Raw genomic sequence first — 16,659 nt, 5'->3', positions numbered from 1 at the left:
ATTATGTCACAGTGCACAGGAAGAGCCTGCAGGATGCCTTACGTATAATAAACTCCTGTGATTATTAACGTACTTGGCTCTGAAAGTGTCTGGCACACAGCAGGCGCTCAGTAAATGGGAACTTTGGTTAACAGGGAAGGACGGGGTGGGGGTCCTGGAACCTCGGCATGCAGCCTGGTCATTCCCAGCTCGAGAAGCTCCCCTTGCCCTGGGCGGCCATTGGCGGTGCTTGGTGGGTGTCCCTTGTTCCTGGCCGGGTGAGTCCAGTGTGGGGGCCAGCAGGAGGGCCTGTCCCAGGCAGCGCGTGACTCCTAGGAGGGCTTAGCCACTCATTAATCACCTAAGCGGGGCTCAGCATTCTTGAAATGCCGGCCAGGGCCAGGGAGGGGCCTGGGCTGGGGGTTCCTGGGGACCCCAGGGCTCTGGGGAGTGGGGACAGCCACTGTTTGCTGAGCACCCACTGTGTTCCGGGCACTTCATATACCTTAACTTGTTTCATCCTCAGAAGAACGCTGTAAAGTGTTAGCTGTTCACGTCCCCATTTTACTGAGGCGACTGAGGCTCAGAGAGGGTATGTGACCTGCCCAAGGTCACACAGCAGGGAGTAGGTGAGCTAGGATTTATTACTGGACCTGAGCTCTGTTCCCAGGGTTCACCAGGGGAGGGGGCATGAGGTGCAGACCCCAGACTCAAGGCCTAGGGGCCTATGGGAGGGGTGCCTCCTGCCTCAGTGGGGCCGGCCAGCCCAGGTCAGCAGTGTGGGTGGGGCCGTCCTCCATTATCAGAGTTGACGCATCTCCCACGTCAGCCCCCTTATCACCCAGCACTCCAGCTCCCCCTGCAAGGTGACCCCGGGAGGGGAAAGGCCAGCGCCTCCCCCTCTCCTTCACTGCTGATGCCCAAGAGCACTGGGCTGCCTTTTCTGTGAATCCCTCCCGTTGGTGGGGCTGGGTCTAGCGGGGAGGGCCCAGGAGAGGTCAGGCAGGGGAGCAGCGCTCAGGCCACCATCGTTCCCCGCCGAACCTCTCTGGGGCTGTTTCCTCCTCTGGGCTCAGCCCTCGATGTGGGGGTGATGGGCACACGCAGTGAGGGTGGGCTGGGCACTCCTGACTCCGACCCCTGCTCCCTCGCCACCTGCAGCTGGGGCCCGGGGTTCAGGAGTCTCCCCCAGCCCCATGGGCCCCCCAGGATGTGTGGTCCAGCCCCGCCAGGCCTCCTGGTCCCGGCTGCCCGCAGCTGGGCCATCTGGAACCGCCTCCCGGAGGACAGGGCAGGACAGAGTCAGTGAGTCTGGGTCTGAGTCAGTGAGGGGGCTGGTATCCGCTGGGCACCCGGCTAAATAAAGCGCCTCGTTTGCTCCTCACAGCACCCCGCAAGATGGGGACACGGTTACCCCATTTTATAGAAGGGACTTGCTCATGTCACGAAGCTGGAAAGGAGAATGGAGGGGCAGGAAGTGGCCGGTCTGTCCAGACCTGCACTCTGGGCCCCGCCCCTCCTTGCAGAGTCCAGCTGGCCTTGTGGACTGAGGGCAGCACCATCAATACCTCCTGGAGGGCTGGCAGGTGGGGGGTGATGAGGTACTCCCCCTCCACGTGGATGCACAGATGGGGAGGGCCCAGCCTGCGGAGAGTTGGCGGGCTGGGCCGATCTCTCACGTCCACCCCTCCCCCACAGGCCACGACATCAACGGCGCCCTGGAGCCCTCCAACATAGACACCAGCATCCTGGAGGAGTACATCAGCAAGGAGGACGCCTCTGACCTGTGAGTGGCCCCCGCGGCACCCCAGCCCCTTTGGCCTCCACCTGGGAGGGGTGACGTGGCCCCGCCTCTGAGAGCTGCTCCTTTCCCAACCACTGAGCCCACTGCAGCGTCCAAGCCGCCCTGCAGGTGGGAGCCCCGGGAGGGGCGGGGGTGCCGGGCTGGCGCTGAGCTTCCACCCTTCTCCGCAGCTGCTTCCCTGACATCTCTGCTCCAGCCAGTGCGGCCTCCTACCCCCACGGGCAGCCAGCGATCCCCGGCTCCAGCGGGGTCCACCACCTGAGCCCCCCCGGGGGCGGACCCTCCCCGGGTCGCCATGGCCCCCTCCCACCCCCGAACTACAGCGCCCCGCTCAACTGCAACAACAACAACGGCATGGGTGCTGCTCCCAAGCCCTTCCTGGGGGGCTCTGGGCCCCCCATCAAGGCAGAGCCCAAGGCTCCCTATGCCCCCGGGTGAGTGAGGGCAGTGGGGGTGGGGTAAGATGCAGAGACCCAGGCCCAGGCGGCCCGTGGGACCAGTGACTGGGGGCCTGGGAGGTGCCGGCCGAGGCTGGGCAGTGGGCATCGGGCTGCCCTGTGGGTAGGTAAGGTGGCTGGGGGACCAGGGCCAGGCTGAGGAGGTGCTCACGGCTTTGTGCTGAGGCAGTGGACAGCCACGGAGGGTTCTGAGCAGGGGAGTGATGAGGGCTGACCTAAGTGCTAGGAAGATCTCCATCCCCGAGAGCTGTGTGGAGAGTGGCGGGGAGGGAGTGGGACTGGAGGCAGGACTGTTTACGTTCAGGGGAGCACCTCTACGCGCATGCAGGCACCCAGGGCACCCAAACCCCTCCCTGCACCAGGCCTACCCAGTCGCTCGTGCATTTATAGCTGCTGTTTCCCGCGGCCTCAGGGAGTTGGCCGTTGGTGCAGGTGTTGGGACCCTACCCAAACCGGCCCCCGACGTGCTCCCTGGCTCCTCTCCAAGGAGTCCACGTCAGCACCTGACCCAAGGGCTCAGCCCGGGCCCGGCTGTGACCCAGGGTTCCAGGTGGCCACCAGCCCAGCCAGACTGCAGGGCAGTCCACAGGCACATGCTCGTGGGGAGAGGCGGGAAGCGTGGGTCTGCTCGGCTCTGCAGAGGGGCTCGGAGAAAGTTCTGGGTTCCCGGGCTCAGGCAGGGGGCAGGTGACCCCATCTCTAGGTGGAAGGATGACAGGGTGCTGGGAGCACAACGCCGGCCAGGCAGCCTGGCTCCGTCTCCAGCTCCACCACTTCCGGCCTTCTGGGTGCTAACCCATAACCTCGGCACCCCGGCTGTGAAGGGAGCCCCGAATGCTTCCGCCCCTGCGTGACTGTGGAAGTCAGGGGAGGAAACCCAGAGGAAGTACTGGGGGGACAGTGGCTGTGTCTTGACTTACAGGGGGAGGGCCGTGGAGGGGAGCTGGGGTGCCAGCCAGGGGTGAGCCATTGCTGCAGGGCAGCTGGCCGCTTGAGGCGCAGAGGCTGTCCCTAAGCCACAGGCCCCGAAGGGCAGGGAGGGAAGGGAACTGACACATCATAAGCACCTGCTGGGTGCCCGCTGCTGTTCTCCATGCCTCTGCGAGAGCCCCTCGACTGTCCCCAGTTACCAGCTCCTGGGGGACCCCAAAACCAGCCAGCCTGCGAGTAAAGCCCCACCCCGCTCACGGCAGGATTCGGATGGCAGACTGGGGCCATTTCCTAGAGAGAGAAAGTGCTTGTCCAGAACCACTCAGACACGCTGTGGCCCCCGGGCCGCTCCAGGGCCACTGCCCCCACCCATGCCAGGCCCTGTTCTAGGTGGTAAACGAGGCAGGCACATCCCTCCTATAGTGGCTCCTGCGGTCTAGTGGGGGAGGGAGTGACTAATCAGTAAATCAGCAAATCGAGGACTCGTGCACCGTGAGGAGTTACGAGGAAGAACACGAGGTTCTGTGGATGTGGCGCATTTGATAGGGGCCGGAGGGTGAGAAAGACCTTTACTCAAGGCCGCTGTCAGGGCAGCGCAGGGAGTGGGGGCAGATGGTGGACCCGGAGCTGGAGAGGCCCCGGTCGGCCCGCTGGGCGCAGCAAGGACCGAGTCCCCATCACCTTTTCCTGTCATCTTCACACGGCCTGCAGGGTTTGGGTGAGCGGTGGCTTGTCCAGGGGAGCTGGGGGACCCTGCAAGCAGCCCAGGGCTGTGTCCACAAGAGCTGGGCCGCCTCAGAAGCTGCCTGGGCATGACGGTGGGCAGCCTTTCCAGATGTGGGGACCAGGGTGGCCAAAGAGTCAGCTCCCTCAGAGAGTGGCCGCAGCCGCCCCCCCGGGCGGACTCAGGGCTCACGCAGGACGTGTTGACCTCTCAGAGTTGAGTTTGTTCTTTTGCCCGAACCACTGATAAAACAAAACCTGCAAGAAAAAAATAAGTGCAGGCCTGGCGAGCTGGCTCCCTGCCCAGCCTACACCTGCCTGTGGCAGGGCAGCCCCCCCGGTGACCCACTGAAGTTTCCCAGGCCCGGCCCCTAGAGTCTCCAGGAAGTGGGACTTCTGTGGGTGCAGGAAGGAAAGAGCTGGCCTGGCCCTTCGGGCTGCAGAGGGAGTCCTTGAATCCCTGTGCCATCGTCAGGGACACAGGTGACACGCTCCCAAGTGCCCTGTAGGTCTGAGGGGATGCTGGGCCAGAGCCCAAGGCCTCCACCCACAACTGGGCCCTGCCAGGCACCCCAAGGTAGCTGGTACAGAGAAATGCCCATAACGGGGGCTGCGAAGAAACCTCGAAGCCTCCAGCCCCTGGGTCTCCGGGACCCTGCCCCGCAGAAGAGCTGCCCGGCTGGAAGGCAGGGGCTCGGCTGCCCCCCCAACCACCCTTTCCTCTTGCTTCCCAGCACGCTGCCAGACTCCCCCCCAGACTCTGGCTCCGAGGCCTACTCCCCCCAGCAGGTGAATGGTGAGTCCAGCGGGCACCGCCCTCCCCCTCTGGGGTTTGGGCAAGTGGCTGGGGCGGCCTTATCGGGAGGGAGGGGGCCAGCGGCCGCCCAGCAGGCCCAGATTATCGCTGGTCAAATACTCCCCGGCGCTGGCTGTTGTTCCCCATGGGTGGGTGGGGAGCCTGGCCCTGCCTCTGAGCAAGTGTCCCTGCCGGGGATGCCACCCGCCTGCCCGCCTGCGCCATCATGGACGCGCCCTTCGGCGGTAAGTGGACGGCTGGGGGCGGCTGGGTGCAGCCTGGACACAGGCCTGGCTGCTGCCGGGCCCACCTCCCCTTGGGAGGTGCTCAGGGGTGCAGTGGCCCCCAGGTGGCCAAGAGCAGAGGGATCACGGGCAGCCGTCTCCCCACAGCCCAGAGAGGGGTCAAGAGTTCTGTTTATCTTACCAAAAACATCTCTGGAATGCCTCCTGGGGAACAAAGGGAGCTGGGGCCTCCCCCCTCAGGCTGGGGGGCTGGCCCCTGGGACCCGCCGGAGGGAGGAGGGCCCCCCGCAGGACAGCGCTGGGGGTCCCGGAGACTCCTTCCTGAGGCTCAGAGGAGGAGCAGGCCTGAGAGGGGCTGGGGGAGAACCTGGGGATGAGGGACCTCCCCAGGGAGCCGGGCCAGGCCCGGCGGCCCAGGGGAAGGAGCTGGCTCGGATGGGGTGAAAGGCTGCCCACCCCCTGGGCAGGGTCTGGCTTCCCCGCCGGGGCCTGTAGTGGCCAGCCTCTAGACTGCCCAGCCTCCTCCCACGTGGGGTCGGCAGGAGGGCAGCCCCCAGGCTGGGTTCAGGAGGGGGCGGGAATCAGGAGACCCCGCCCCGGGGAGAGCTGGTGCCGGGAAACCTAATGGCCACCCCGCATCTCTCCCACAGACCCCCATCTCCTGCGCACCCTAACCCCTGAGAGCCTGTGCCACGTGGGGGTGCCCTCCCGCCCGGAGCACCCCGCACCGCCGCCCCCGCCGCCCCCGCCTCACTACCCCGTCCTGCAGCGGGATCTGTACATGAAGGCTGAGCCTCCGATGCCCCCCTACGCTGCCATGGGGCAGGGGCTGGTGCCCACCGATCTCCACCATACCCAGCAGTCCCAGATGCTGCACCAGCTGCTGCAGCAACACGGAGCCGGAGCCGAGTAAGAGTTGGGCAGCCTCCCCCAGGGTGGGGGGCGTGGGCGGCGTGGGCGGGGAGATGGGCTGGTGGGGGCGGGAGGGGGGATACTCAGGGCAGCAGCAGGTAGGATAGAGATGGAGGTAGGGGCGGGGATGAATGAACCCAGGAAGGACCAAGGCTCTGACCCCAGAGATGGGGGTCAGTGTCATGTATATGTATGTGCGAGCAATGCATCGGGCACTTGTGGCCAAGGCCAAGTGCTCACAAGTACCTTATTTGCGGGCATGGCCACCCCTGTTGCCCAGATAGGTAAACTGAGGCTTGGGGGGTGGGATGCTTGCCCTACGGAGATAGGAGGGAGCTGAGCCAGTACTTGAGCCTGGGACTGTGCTCTTACCCAGACACCAGTGACTTTCCAGTGACCATGGAGTCCTCGGGTTTCTGAGGAGGTTCTAGGCGGAGACCCAAGCTTCCTGCTCTGACTCCAACCCGTAGAATTGTCTTTTTTATCTGTTTTGCACATTGAGATTTCGTGAAAGATTTCATTCAAGGAAAGATTCCACTGGCAAAGCTTTTTGTAAACCAGAAGGGGAAGGGGTGCTGTGTAGCCCCCAAATCGTCAGCCCCCTCCCCAGGAAACGCTCTTTCCCAGCCTTCGTGGCCCAGGCCCTCTGTGGCTTGTTTCTAACCATGGAGGCTGCTCTCCAAAGAGCCGTCGCTATAAAGAGTGACACTGAGAATGACACCACAGGGAAGGGACAGACTCGTTCATTCCACGAACGATTCTGAGCGCTTTGTGTGCCGGGCCAGTTGCTGGGCATGATGGGAACCACAGACAAGTCAGGTGTGGGTCTTGCCCTCCTGGATTCCACAGTCTGGGGGGTAGGGTGGAGGGACAGAAACAGAATGATAACACAGACTGATGGGGGAGGACTTAGGAGGTAAAGGCGCGGGCTTCGTGCAGGAGGTATCCCCTGGGCTGGGTGTATCCTGCTGAAACAGGGTGAAGAGGGGAGCGGGGGTACTGCCCAGTGGGAGGGGGCTTGGGGAGGGCCAGCCCCCCATGGTGCACACCTGTGTCCCCCCCAGGCTCCCCACACACCCCTCCAAGAAGAGGAAGCACTCCGAATCACCCCCCAACACCCTCAATGCCCAGATGCTGAATGGAATGATCAAACAGGAGCCCGGGACTGTGACATCCCTGCCACCGCACCCAGCTCGAGCCCCATCCCCACCCTGGCCTCCCCAGGGCCCGCTCTCACCCGGCCCTGGCTCCTTGCCCCTCAGCATCGCCCGGGTCCAGACACCGCCTTGGCACCCCCCAGGTGCACCCTCACCAGGTACATGGCTGGCCTGCTCAAGCTTTCAAGGTGGGGGGGCGGGGGGTGCCCAGAGCCCGGGGCCCATGGCCGTTCTCTCTCTCCAGGTCTCCTTCAGGACAATGATAGCCTCAGTGGCTCCTACCTGGACCCCAACTACCAGTCCATCAAGTGGCAACCACATCAGCAGAACAAGTGGGCGACACTGTACGATGCAAACTACAAAGAGCTGTGAGTGACCTGTGCTCCCCCTAACCCCTCCTGGCCACGCCGTCCTAGAGCAGGGCTGGGGAGCACACCGGCCACGAGATGGTCCCGTTTCACAGACGAGCAGACAGGCTCAGGGAAGAGCTAGGACTGGCGCTCAGGGTTCCTGACTCCGGAGCCAGCCCGAGGCCTCCTGAAGAAGCTGGTGTCCGCCAGGGAGGGGCCGGTGGGTGGAGGGGTGTTTTCTGGCCCCCCTTCCCCTCCCCCACTCCTCCTTCTGCATTCCAGGAAGGTAGCCGGAAGCAGAGCGTCAGCAAGGCCCTTCCAGCAGCCCCCTCCCTGGAGGGGAGGGATGAGTGGGTGGGGGAGGACTGGGTCAGAGGCTGGCCGGGCATTCCTCGCTCTCCTTCAGCACCCACCCATGTGGATTCAGCTTCCTGGGACCTGGCCAGGAGCACTCCGGGACCAGTCCCCTCACTCCCACGGAAGGCCAGTGAGGGATGAGAGCATGGCTCACCATCAGCTCATTTGGACGTTGCCAGGCCTGGGCAGGGTGTCTGGGACTTGGCCCTCTCGCAGCTAGACCAGCCTCCTGGAGTTGGGTGTCCCAGGCTATGCCGGGTTGTTAGCCACAAGCCCTCAGGGCTGGGGCAGGGGGCGTCCAGCTGATGCAGTGGTGAGAGGGTCCTTTGAGGCCCTGTCTGGGTGGCGGGGGCAGGTCTTTGGCTGTCCAGCTCTATGGCCTGGCGAGGAGCTCCCATTCCTACTACTATGCTTCGTGGGCCAGCCCTGCCACCCCAGGTCCCAAGGCCAGGAAGTTGGCAGCTGAGGCCCCCAGTGTGGCCCAGGCACTTCCTGGGTGTTCCCCTGGGTCAGGCAGGTGGGTGGAGCCCAGGGAGGGAGAAGTAGTGAGCTCTGGGCCTTCCCATGGATGTTAGCCAGGCCCAAAGGCCTCTCCCCACAAGTTTGGAAACGTTGTCCCTGCCCAGCTTCCTCCAGGCGGGCCCTGGGCATCCGGGGCACTGCTTGTGCCTGGGGACCTGGGTGAGGGCAGGCCAACAATCACCCCCTTTCAGTCCACCTGGAGGTCCCCCAAAGGGTCCAGACTTGGAACACCTTGCCAGCAACAGATGTGTAAACTGAGACTGAGGCCAGGCTGCCCAGAGTGCCCCCTCCCCAACCGGGCAGATGGTGGAGTCAGAATGAGGACGTTTGGGGGCTTGAGCAAGCTGGTGGGCAGGGGCTGGGCCAGCGCAGAGCCGGCGCCTGGTTCCACCGTTTCCATGGCAACCAGCTGTCAGGCGCAGTGAGGCTCCACAGACGCATCCCCTCTCACCCCGGCTCCCGTGAGGGAGGGGGCTTCGGGCAGCGTTTTGGGAAGAAGCCAAGTGTGGTGAGGGGCCGTCAGGCCCCCTCCTCAGGAGTTCCCTCCCGTCCAAGTGTCTTGCTCAACCTGCCCCCATCACCGGGGTGGGGTGGTCCCAGGCACGTAGTGGGAAGAGTATGGGCTGAGGCACTGGCAGACCTGAGCTCCAATCCTCCTGGGGACTCAGTTTCCATCTCTGAGAAGTGGGGGCACCACGTGGGAAGTTGGGTTGGAACGCAGGCATGTGGGTGGGACGGGCAGGGCAAGCCCGGTGTGCGGGGCCTCGGGTGACTGCCCCCACCTGTCCCCAGGCCCATGCTCACCTACCGCGTGGACGCCGACAAGGGTTTCAACTTTTCGGTGGGCGACGACGCCTTCGTCTGCCAGAAGAAGAACCACTTCCAGGTGACGGTGTACATCGGCCTGCTGGGCGAGCCCAAGTACGTCAAGACGCCCGAGGGCCTCAAGCCCCTCGACTGCTTCCACCTGAAGCTGCACGGCGTGAAGGCAGGTCTGGGGCTTGGCCAGGAGGGCAGGGCAGCAGGGCAGGAGGGCAGGAGGGCAGGCATGCTGGGCGAGCCCAAGTACGTCAAGACGCCCGAGGGCCTCAAGCCCCTCGACTGCTTCCACCTGAAGCTGCACGGCGTGAAGGCAGGTCTGGGGCTTGGCCAGGAGGGCAGGGCAGCAGGGCAGGAGGGCAGGAGGGCAGGCATGCTGGGCGAGCCCAAGTACGTCAAGACGCCCGAGGGCCTCAAGCCCCTCGACTGCTTCCACCTGAAGCTGCACGGCGTGAAGGCAGGTCTGGGGCTCGGCAGAGAGGGCAGGGCAGCAGGGCAGGAGGGCAGGAGGGCAGGCATGCTGGGCGAGCCCAAGTACGTCAAGACGCCCGAGGGCCTCCAGCCCCTCGACTGCTTCCACCTGAAGCTGCACGGCGTGAAGGCAGGTCTGGGGCTCGGCCAGGAGGGCAGGGCAGGGCAGCAGGGCAGGAGGGCAGGCATGCTGGGGGAGCCCAAGTACGTCAAGACGCCCGAGGGCCTCAAGCCCCTCGACTGCTTCCACCTGAAGCTGCACGGCGTGAAGGCAGGTCTGGGGCTTGGCAGGGAGGGCAGGGCAGGAGGGCAGGCATGCTGGGGGAGCCCAAGTACGTCAAGACTCCCGAGGGCCTCCAGCCCCTCGACTGCTTCCACCTGAAGCTGCACGGCGTGAAGGCAGGTCTGGGGCTCGGCCAGGAGGGCAGGGCAGCAGGGCAGGAGGGCAGGCCTGCTGGGGGAGCCCAAGTACGTCAAGACGCCCGAGGGCCTCAAGCCCCTCGACTGCTTCTACCTGAAGCTGTACGGCGTGAAGGCAGGTCTGGGGCTCGGCCAGGAGGGCAGGGCAGGAGGGCAGGAGGGCAGGCATGCTGGGGGAGCCCAAGTACGTCAAGACGCCCGAAGGCCTCAAGCCCCTCGACTGCTTCCACCTGAAGCTGCACGGCGTGAAGGCAGGTCTGGGGCTCGGCCAGGAGGGCAGGGCAGGAGGGCAGGCAGGCTGGGGGGAGTCGAAAGAGCCCAAGGCCAGGTGAGTGTGTCCTGAGGAAACCCCTCGTGGCTAAGTCCAGGCCCCCCTTTCCGCCTGTCCTCCCATGCCTGCCCCTTAAGCGTCAGGCCCCTCAGCCCTTTTCTCAGGTACGCTTCCCGTTTCCTTCTCTACCCCATGATCCCAAGCCTGCGCCCCCCCCGCCAAGACCCCTCTTCTGACCCCGCTGTCAGCCGTCTCAGTGCCACACCCCCAAATGAACTCCCTGGGAACTTGCCCCTCTCCCGGGCCCCCTCTCTGGGAACGGGGCTCCAGGGCCCTGGTTACCTGAGCCATGAATCCGGGGCCCACTTGCCCACCCCTCACCATGCACCAGGCCCTCCTGTCGCCCAGAACTCCCCTCTGCCTGGTCCCCTCCTCCTTTCCCCACCTCCACCTCCTTGTCTGACCTGTCCTCAGCAGCTTTCTCTGTGGCTCCTGCCTGAGATCTTTCCCATTCTGCCTTCCAAGGCCTCCGGGACCCCATCTCCCTCACCCCAGCAAAGCCCTGACTGCTAGGCTGGGCCTGCAGAGGGCTTTGGGACCCCAGCCTCACCCGTTCCCGCCATTCGCTGTGCCCAGTCGCAGCCCCGCCTCCCCCAGGCGGCTCCCTTTCTCGGGGACGCCCGCTGAACACCACTCCATCCCTCCTCTGCCGGCTCGCCGCTGTTCCTTGACCTTCACCGTTCACACTGCTGCGTCCTCGGGGACACCTGCCCTGAGGCCCATCTTGACTTGAGGTCCCTCCCCTGCGATCCCCCGGCACCGCCACAGTGGTGGTGGTTCTTGAGCCCACGAGCTCCCAGGGGGGTCGGCCGGGTGCGACTCCTTCAGTGTCATGATCGAGCGGTGCAGCCAGCGCTCGTGGAGGGGTTGAGGGGAAGTGGGTGTGGGGCGGGGTCTGGGAAATGTTGGGTGGCGAGTGAGCGGGTGGCTGTGGAGGCCGGTTTGGGGTGTGTGCTCAGGGCTGGGATAGGTGTGCGGACGGGAGTGGGGGCCGGTGAGGGTGAGTGTGTGTGTGCACGCTCATGTGTGTGCACATAGGTGGGGGAGTGGCGTGGCGCGGGGCTGTGGGATGTGTGGCGTGTAGGAGAAGGCACCAGCGTTTGTGGGCTGAGGGGAGGGCAGGGCCTCGGTTTCCTCACGAGCCCCAGCTGGGCCAGGCCTGGGCCGAGAGGCCGAAGGAGGGCGGAACCAGGTGGGGAACCTGGGCCCTGAGGTGCCTTTGGCCTCTGCCCCTCCCCCAGCTGGAGGCCCTCAACCAGTCCATCAACATTGAGCAGTCGCAGTCGGACCGAAGCAAGCGGCCCTTCAACCCCGTCACGTGAGTGCCTGGCCCGTGGCGGGTGGTCCCCAGGAGGGCTCACCCTGGCAGGAGCTGAGGGGAGTGCGGGAGTGCACCCACAGTGTGCACCTCCTACACCCTCCTGACCCCAGTGCCCCACTGCGGCCTGGCTCTCCGCAGCCCCCTTCCCTGCGCCCTGAGTACCCTGCCCCTCCTCTGCAGGGTCAGCCTGCCCCCCGAGCAGGTCACGAAGGTGACTGTGGGGAGGCTGCACTTCAGCGAGACCACCGCCAACAACATGCGCAAGAAGGGCAAACCCAACCCTGACCAGAGGTGAGCAGGCTGTGCCCCTGCCCTGGAGCCGCTCCATTTCTGAGGACGAGGGGCGGGAGGGTGCCACCCCACATAGCACGCCAGGCACAGAGTCCCACAGACTCACCCATTTCACAAAAAAGGGACCTGGGATTCAGAGCCCTTCCTTAATGACTTACAGATGGGAGAGCAGAAGCCTGGTTCCTAGCTGGTGGGCCCTGGGGAATTTCCGCCCCCTAGTGGAGACTCAGGTTCCTCCTCTGTAAGATGGGGTGTTCATGCCCTCTTCCTGGCTGGTGGGAGCCTGGGCGAGATGACCGAGTGGGCACTGTACATCTGACCCAGGAAGGCTGGCGGGGGGTGGGGAGGCAGTGGGGCAGACCCCTGGGTGCCTCTAAGACCCCTGTGTGTCCCAGGTACTTCATGCTGGTGGTGGCCCTCCAGGCCCACGCACAGAACCAGAACTACACGCTGGCCGCCCAGATCTCAGAACGCATCATCGTGCGGGTGAGGGCCACCTCCCCGCAGAGGGCTGAGAGTCCTCCCCAGACCTGGGAGAGACAGCACCCAGGAGAGATACAGGGGTCCTCAGGAGTCAGGAGCTGGAATGCTGACCCTGCTGGGCACTCGCTGTGTGGCCTTGGGCAAGGCTCCCACCCTGTCCGGGTCACAATAAAGTGTGGAGGTGGCCAGGACCTGGACCTGGTTGCCACAGTGGGAGGGACAGTTTAAGCCGCCCCTCATGGTGGGCTGAGGAGGTCTGGCTGGAGCTGGAGCGGTGGCTGCGGGGTTTCCCCCTTTCCCAGGGCGCTGCAGGTCCCCCATGCCCCAGGGCTGATCCAACCCCAACTCCTGCTAGGCCTCCAATCCGGGCCAGTTTGAGAGTGACAGCGACGTGCTGTGGCAGCGGGCGCAGGTGCCCGACACCGTCTTCCACCATGGCCGTGTGGGCATCAACACAGACCGGCCCGATGAGGCGCTGGTGGTGCACGGCAACGTCAAGGTCATGGGCTCGCTCATGCACCCCTCGGATCTGCGGGCCAAGGAGCACTTGCAGGAGGTGGGGGCGGGGCTGTGGGCGGGGACAACTGAGCGGGAGGAACTGGTGCCCGGGGTTGCCCGCGGGGGACGGGTTTGCTTTGTGGGCGGGGCTCTGTAGGGGGCGGGGCTGCAAAGGAAGGCGTTGGGGGAGGCTGGCCCTGGATCTCTGGATCCCGCGACCCTAGTAGCAGGGTCTCCCCTCCACACTGCTGCCTCCGGACGGGCCCAAGCCGGGAGGCTTTCAGTTCGGCCCTGGCTCCCGCGCAGGTGGACACCACCGAGCAGCTGAAGAGGATTTCGCGCATGCGACTGGTCCACTACAGATACAAGCCAGAGTTTGCCGCCACTGCTGGCATCGAGGCCGCGGCGCCAGAAACGGGTAAGGATTCACGTGCGCAGGCTGGGATCTGGTAACCCCGACCCTGTCCCTGTCCTCTGGAAACCCTACTCCCGGGAACCCCTTCCCATGACTCCTGGAAACCTGCCCCCGGGAATCCCGGCCCTCTGGAAGACCTGCCCTTCGGGCCGGACCCCTTGACCTTTGACACCGGAAGCCTGGGACTTGTGGCCTCGGGATCCTCACTCCTCTGTTCCCTAGATGAATCTTGCCTTTATTCTCCTGAATCCCTGCTCCCTTTCCCCTGGGGTCCTTACTCCCTGGAATATGCCCCTATCCCTAGCCCAGGGAACCCCACACCTTGATCCCTGGAACTGCGACCCTGTGCCTCGGAGCCCCCTGCTCCGGGGCTCCCTGGATCCCAAATCTCTAGCCCCCAGAATTTCACCCTCACCGATCCCTGCCCCTGCTTACATTACGGTGCTGTGGGCAGTCCTCCCCGCAACACACACTTGGCTTGCCCCTCCCCAGGTGTCATCGCTCAGGAGGTGAAGGAGATCCTGCCTGAGGCCGTGAAGGACACTGGAGACGTGGTCTTTGCCAATGGGAAAACCATAGAGAACTTCCTGGTGGTGAACAAGGTCTGTGGAGGAGGGACTGAAGGGAGCCCAAGGGGCAGAGGGGTGGACCCGCTGGAGGGCGTTCACGCCCTCCGTAGAGACCGGGGACACTGAAGTGCAGAGAACAGGAGCATTCCCCTGCCCCCCAGTCTTCTCTCATGCTGCTTCCAGAGCCCCCTCCCCACCCCACTGGGAGAGGTGGAGGTGGGAGGTGGGGACTCTGCCAGTCTGCCGCTGTGCGATCAAGAGCAAGAGGAACGTTCTGAGGGTCATCTTCCTCCCCTGCAAAAGGAGGGAAACGACACTTACCGCTAAGAAGTTCTAATGTGGTTATGGCAAAGCTTAAACGTGGGGTTTGTCGTGAGGATAATGTTCGTAACCTTCCTGGCGTGAGGATGGGCACCATGTGATGTGTTTTGGCCTCTGCTGAAGTCTGAGACATTGTGTTCATCAGATGGGGAGATGGAGGGTGGGAGCCTCTGAGAGACAACGGGTTCTGACCGTGGGTGGGGAAAGGTGCAGAGGTGGGATGCTGTTCGGACGCAGGCACAGGGAGCCGAGGGAGCTGAGGCTGGATGAGAGGCAAGGCTGGCCTGGGGAGGGAGCCTTTGAGTGCCCTCCTCAGGCGCCCCAGTGGGCCCATAGCCTGGGGCTCCCAGGGGCTGACTGTGCCCTCGACACTGGCCGTTGCCTGCGGCAGGAGCGCATCTTCATGGAGAACGTGGGTGCTGTGAAGGAGCTGTGCAAGCTGACGGACAACCTGGAGACGCGCATTGATGAGCTGGAGCGCTGGAGCCACAAGCTGGCCAAGCTGCGGCGCCTCGACAGCCTCAAGTCCACCGGCAGCTCGGGCGCCTTCAGGTGGGGGCTCGGGGCCGGGGAGGGCAAGACCCCCTTCCCAGAGGCACCTCTGACCCTGCCCTCTTGCTGCAGCCACGCAGGGAGCCAGTTCAGCCGGGCGGGCAGCGTCCCCCACAAGAAGAGGCCCCCCAAGGTGGCCAGCAAGGTGAGGGTGGGCAGGGATGGGGGCCAGGGACTGGGGCCTCCCCATCCTCGTGGCCTCCCTTTCCAGCTGGCGCCTCTCCAGGCTCACTGACTCCAAGCGCTTCCCCTCCCCTCCCCTCGCTTCTGGATCCTCTAGCCCTCCCAGCCCCTGGTTTCTCCTTCCTCTCCCTCTGCCCCCCGAGGGGATGAGTACCCCACCTCCAGCAGAGCCCACCGTGGGTCAGACCATGGGCTCCCTAAGTCTGGGCCTTTTCCCCCTTTCTTCTTGGTCTTCAGTCATCGTCTGTGGTCCCAGACCAGGCCTGCATCAGCCAGCGCTTCCTGCAGGGAACCATCATCGCCCTGGTGGTGGTCATGGCCTTCAGGTGACTTGTCCCCCAGACTTTGGGGGCGGCTGGCCAGGGATGTCGGGCTGCCCACGGGCCCAGTCCTGGGGGAAGAGGAGGGCGGGGCCTGGGAGATGAAGTGGCTGAGGTCTCGGGGAAGGAAGGGGGGCTGCCTCGTTCTGTCTCCTCCCCTTGGGACTGGGGAGACCCGCGTACAGGCATCACTTGGGAGTCCAGCCCCTGGGAGCAAAAACCACAGGCCCCGCCCTGGAGAGAGGGCGCCGGGTGGTGGCTCCAGCTCTAACAGTGGCCCCTTCCTGTGGCTCCCAGCGTGGTGTCCATGTCTACACTGTATGTGCTGAGCCTGCGCACCGAGGAGGACCTGGTGGAAACTGATGGGTATGTCCCTGGAGGCCTGGCTGCGGGGGCCATCGCCAGGCCGGGCGGGGCTTTGGTGAGCAGCCCAGGGTCGGAGGAGCCCTGGAGGCTGTCTCCTCTAAAGGGGGTTCCACCTCAGGCTCTTAGCCCGCCAGGAGTTTGTGGGGGTGGGTGGGAAGGCCTCTCTGGAAGGGGGGCAGCTGCTTCGCAGTCGTACTGAAGCCGATGTTTCTCCCTGGCCTACTCAGTGCTCCTCCAGGTGGCTGGGCCTCTGAGTGGCAGGGGGCATCTGAGCGGCCCAGGTTAGAACAGGGGGTAGGGGAAGGAGAGCCAGGGTGGGGCCTTGGGCTCTTCTGCCCACTGTCACCCTCAGTCCTTGGGCCATCTCTGACCGTGTCTTCTCTTTCTCTCCTCCCCTGTGCCTGCCCCCTCTTTTCCTCTCTGCCGCCCCTTAGCTCTTTTGCCGTGTCCACTTCCTGTCTTCTGGCCCTGCTCCGGCCCCAGCACCCTGGGGGGAGTGAGGCCATGTGCCCATGGTACGTGTCTGGACCAAGCCCTCTCCCGCCTGCCTCTGCCTCCTTTCTGCCTTCCTTGTCCACCTCCTCGCGCCCCTCCCGCTGCTCTGGGACTCCCAGGCCTCCTGCTCAGGCTCTCCCAGCCCCTCTGAGCTCAGCCCACCCTTCCCCAGCAGGTCCAGCCAGAGCTTTGGGACCACTCAGCTCCGACAGTCCCCTGTGACCACTGGGCGGCCGGGCTCGCAGCCCTCTCTGCTGCTGGGTGCGTGTGGGGCGTGGCTTTGGAGGGGTGGGATGGGGAGCGGTGGCTGTGTTCTGGGTCGGGGGCTCTGCTGCCCCACTCCAGCTCATACAGCCTCTGGCTTCCTCAGTTACCACTGGCCTGACCAGCTCGGCCCCAGCTCCAGCCCTCCGCACCTTGGACCTGTGCTCCAGCCGCCCCTGCCCAGTCGTCTGCTGCTCCTCGCCCAGCCCCAGCCCCACCCCTGCCCCTAGCTTTAATCCTGGCCGTGGTCTCAGCCCCAGTCCCGGCCCCTCCACCAACCGCTCAGGTATGGCTCGCTTGGGGCCAG

At 64.9% G+C, this 16,659-nt stretch overlaps 1 protein-coding gene across 2 annotated transcripts in view; it reads left to right on the top strand.

The window, feature by feature from the left end:
* The window catches only part of MYRF (myelin regulatory factor), a 31,785-nt gene that overhangs the window by 10,640 nt on the left and 4,486 nt on the right, over positions 1-16,659 (top strand). Inside the window, exons 2-22 of one of the 2 annotated variants that reach the window (XM_079930548.1) lie at positions 1,678-1,765; positions 1,954-2,217; positions 4,629-4,690; positions 5,586-5,844; positions 6,912-7,162; positions 7,249-7,372; positions 9,026-9,127; positions 10,101-10,194; positions 11,516-11,592; positions 11,776-11,886; positions 12,282-12,372; positions 12,725-12,925; positions 13,174-13,285; positions 13,775-13,884; positions 14,564-14,724; positions 14,797-14,869; positions 15,145-15,233; positions 15,525-15,593; positions 16,028-16,108; positions 16,261-16,349; positions 16,459-16,638. In XM_079930548.1, coding sequence (XP_079786674.1) covers positions 1,678-1,765; positions 1,954-2,217; positions 4,629-4,690; positions 5,586-5,844; positions 6,912-7,162; positions 7,249-7,372; positions 9,026-9,127; positions 10,101-10,194; positions 11,516-11,592; positions 11,776-11,886; positions 12,282-12,372; positions 12,725-12,925; positions 13,174-13,285; positions 13,775-13,884; positions 14,564-14,724; positions 14,797-14,869; positions 15,145-15,233; positions 15,525-15,593; positions 16,028-16,108; positions 16,261-16,349; positions 16,459-16,638 — 2,688 coding nt within the window. The remainder of the gene's footprint in view (positions 1-1,677; positions 1,766-1,953; positions 2,218-4,628; positions 4,691-5,585; positions 5,845-6,911; positions 7,163-7,248; positions 7,373-9,025; positions 9,128-10,100; positions 10,195-11,515; positions 11,593-11,775; positions 11,887-12,281; positions 12,373-12,724; positions 12,926-13,173; positions 13,286-13,774; positions 13,885-14,563; positions 14,725-14,796; positions 14,870-15,144; positions 15,234-15,524; positions 15,594-16,027; positions 16,109-16,260; positions 16,350-16,458; positions 16,639-16,659) is intronic. The other variant, XM_079930549.1, reaches the window with a different exon arrangement.

Source organism: Stenella coeruleoalba (genome assembly GCF_951394435.1).
Source record: "Stenella coeruleoalba genome assembly, chromosome: 8".
Classification (NCBI taxonomy): Eukaryota; Metazoa; Chordata; class Mammalia; order Artiodactyla; family Delphinidae; genus Stenella; species Stenella coeruleoalba.
This window is presented reverse-complemented; position numbering and strand designations above follow the sequence as displayed.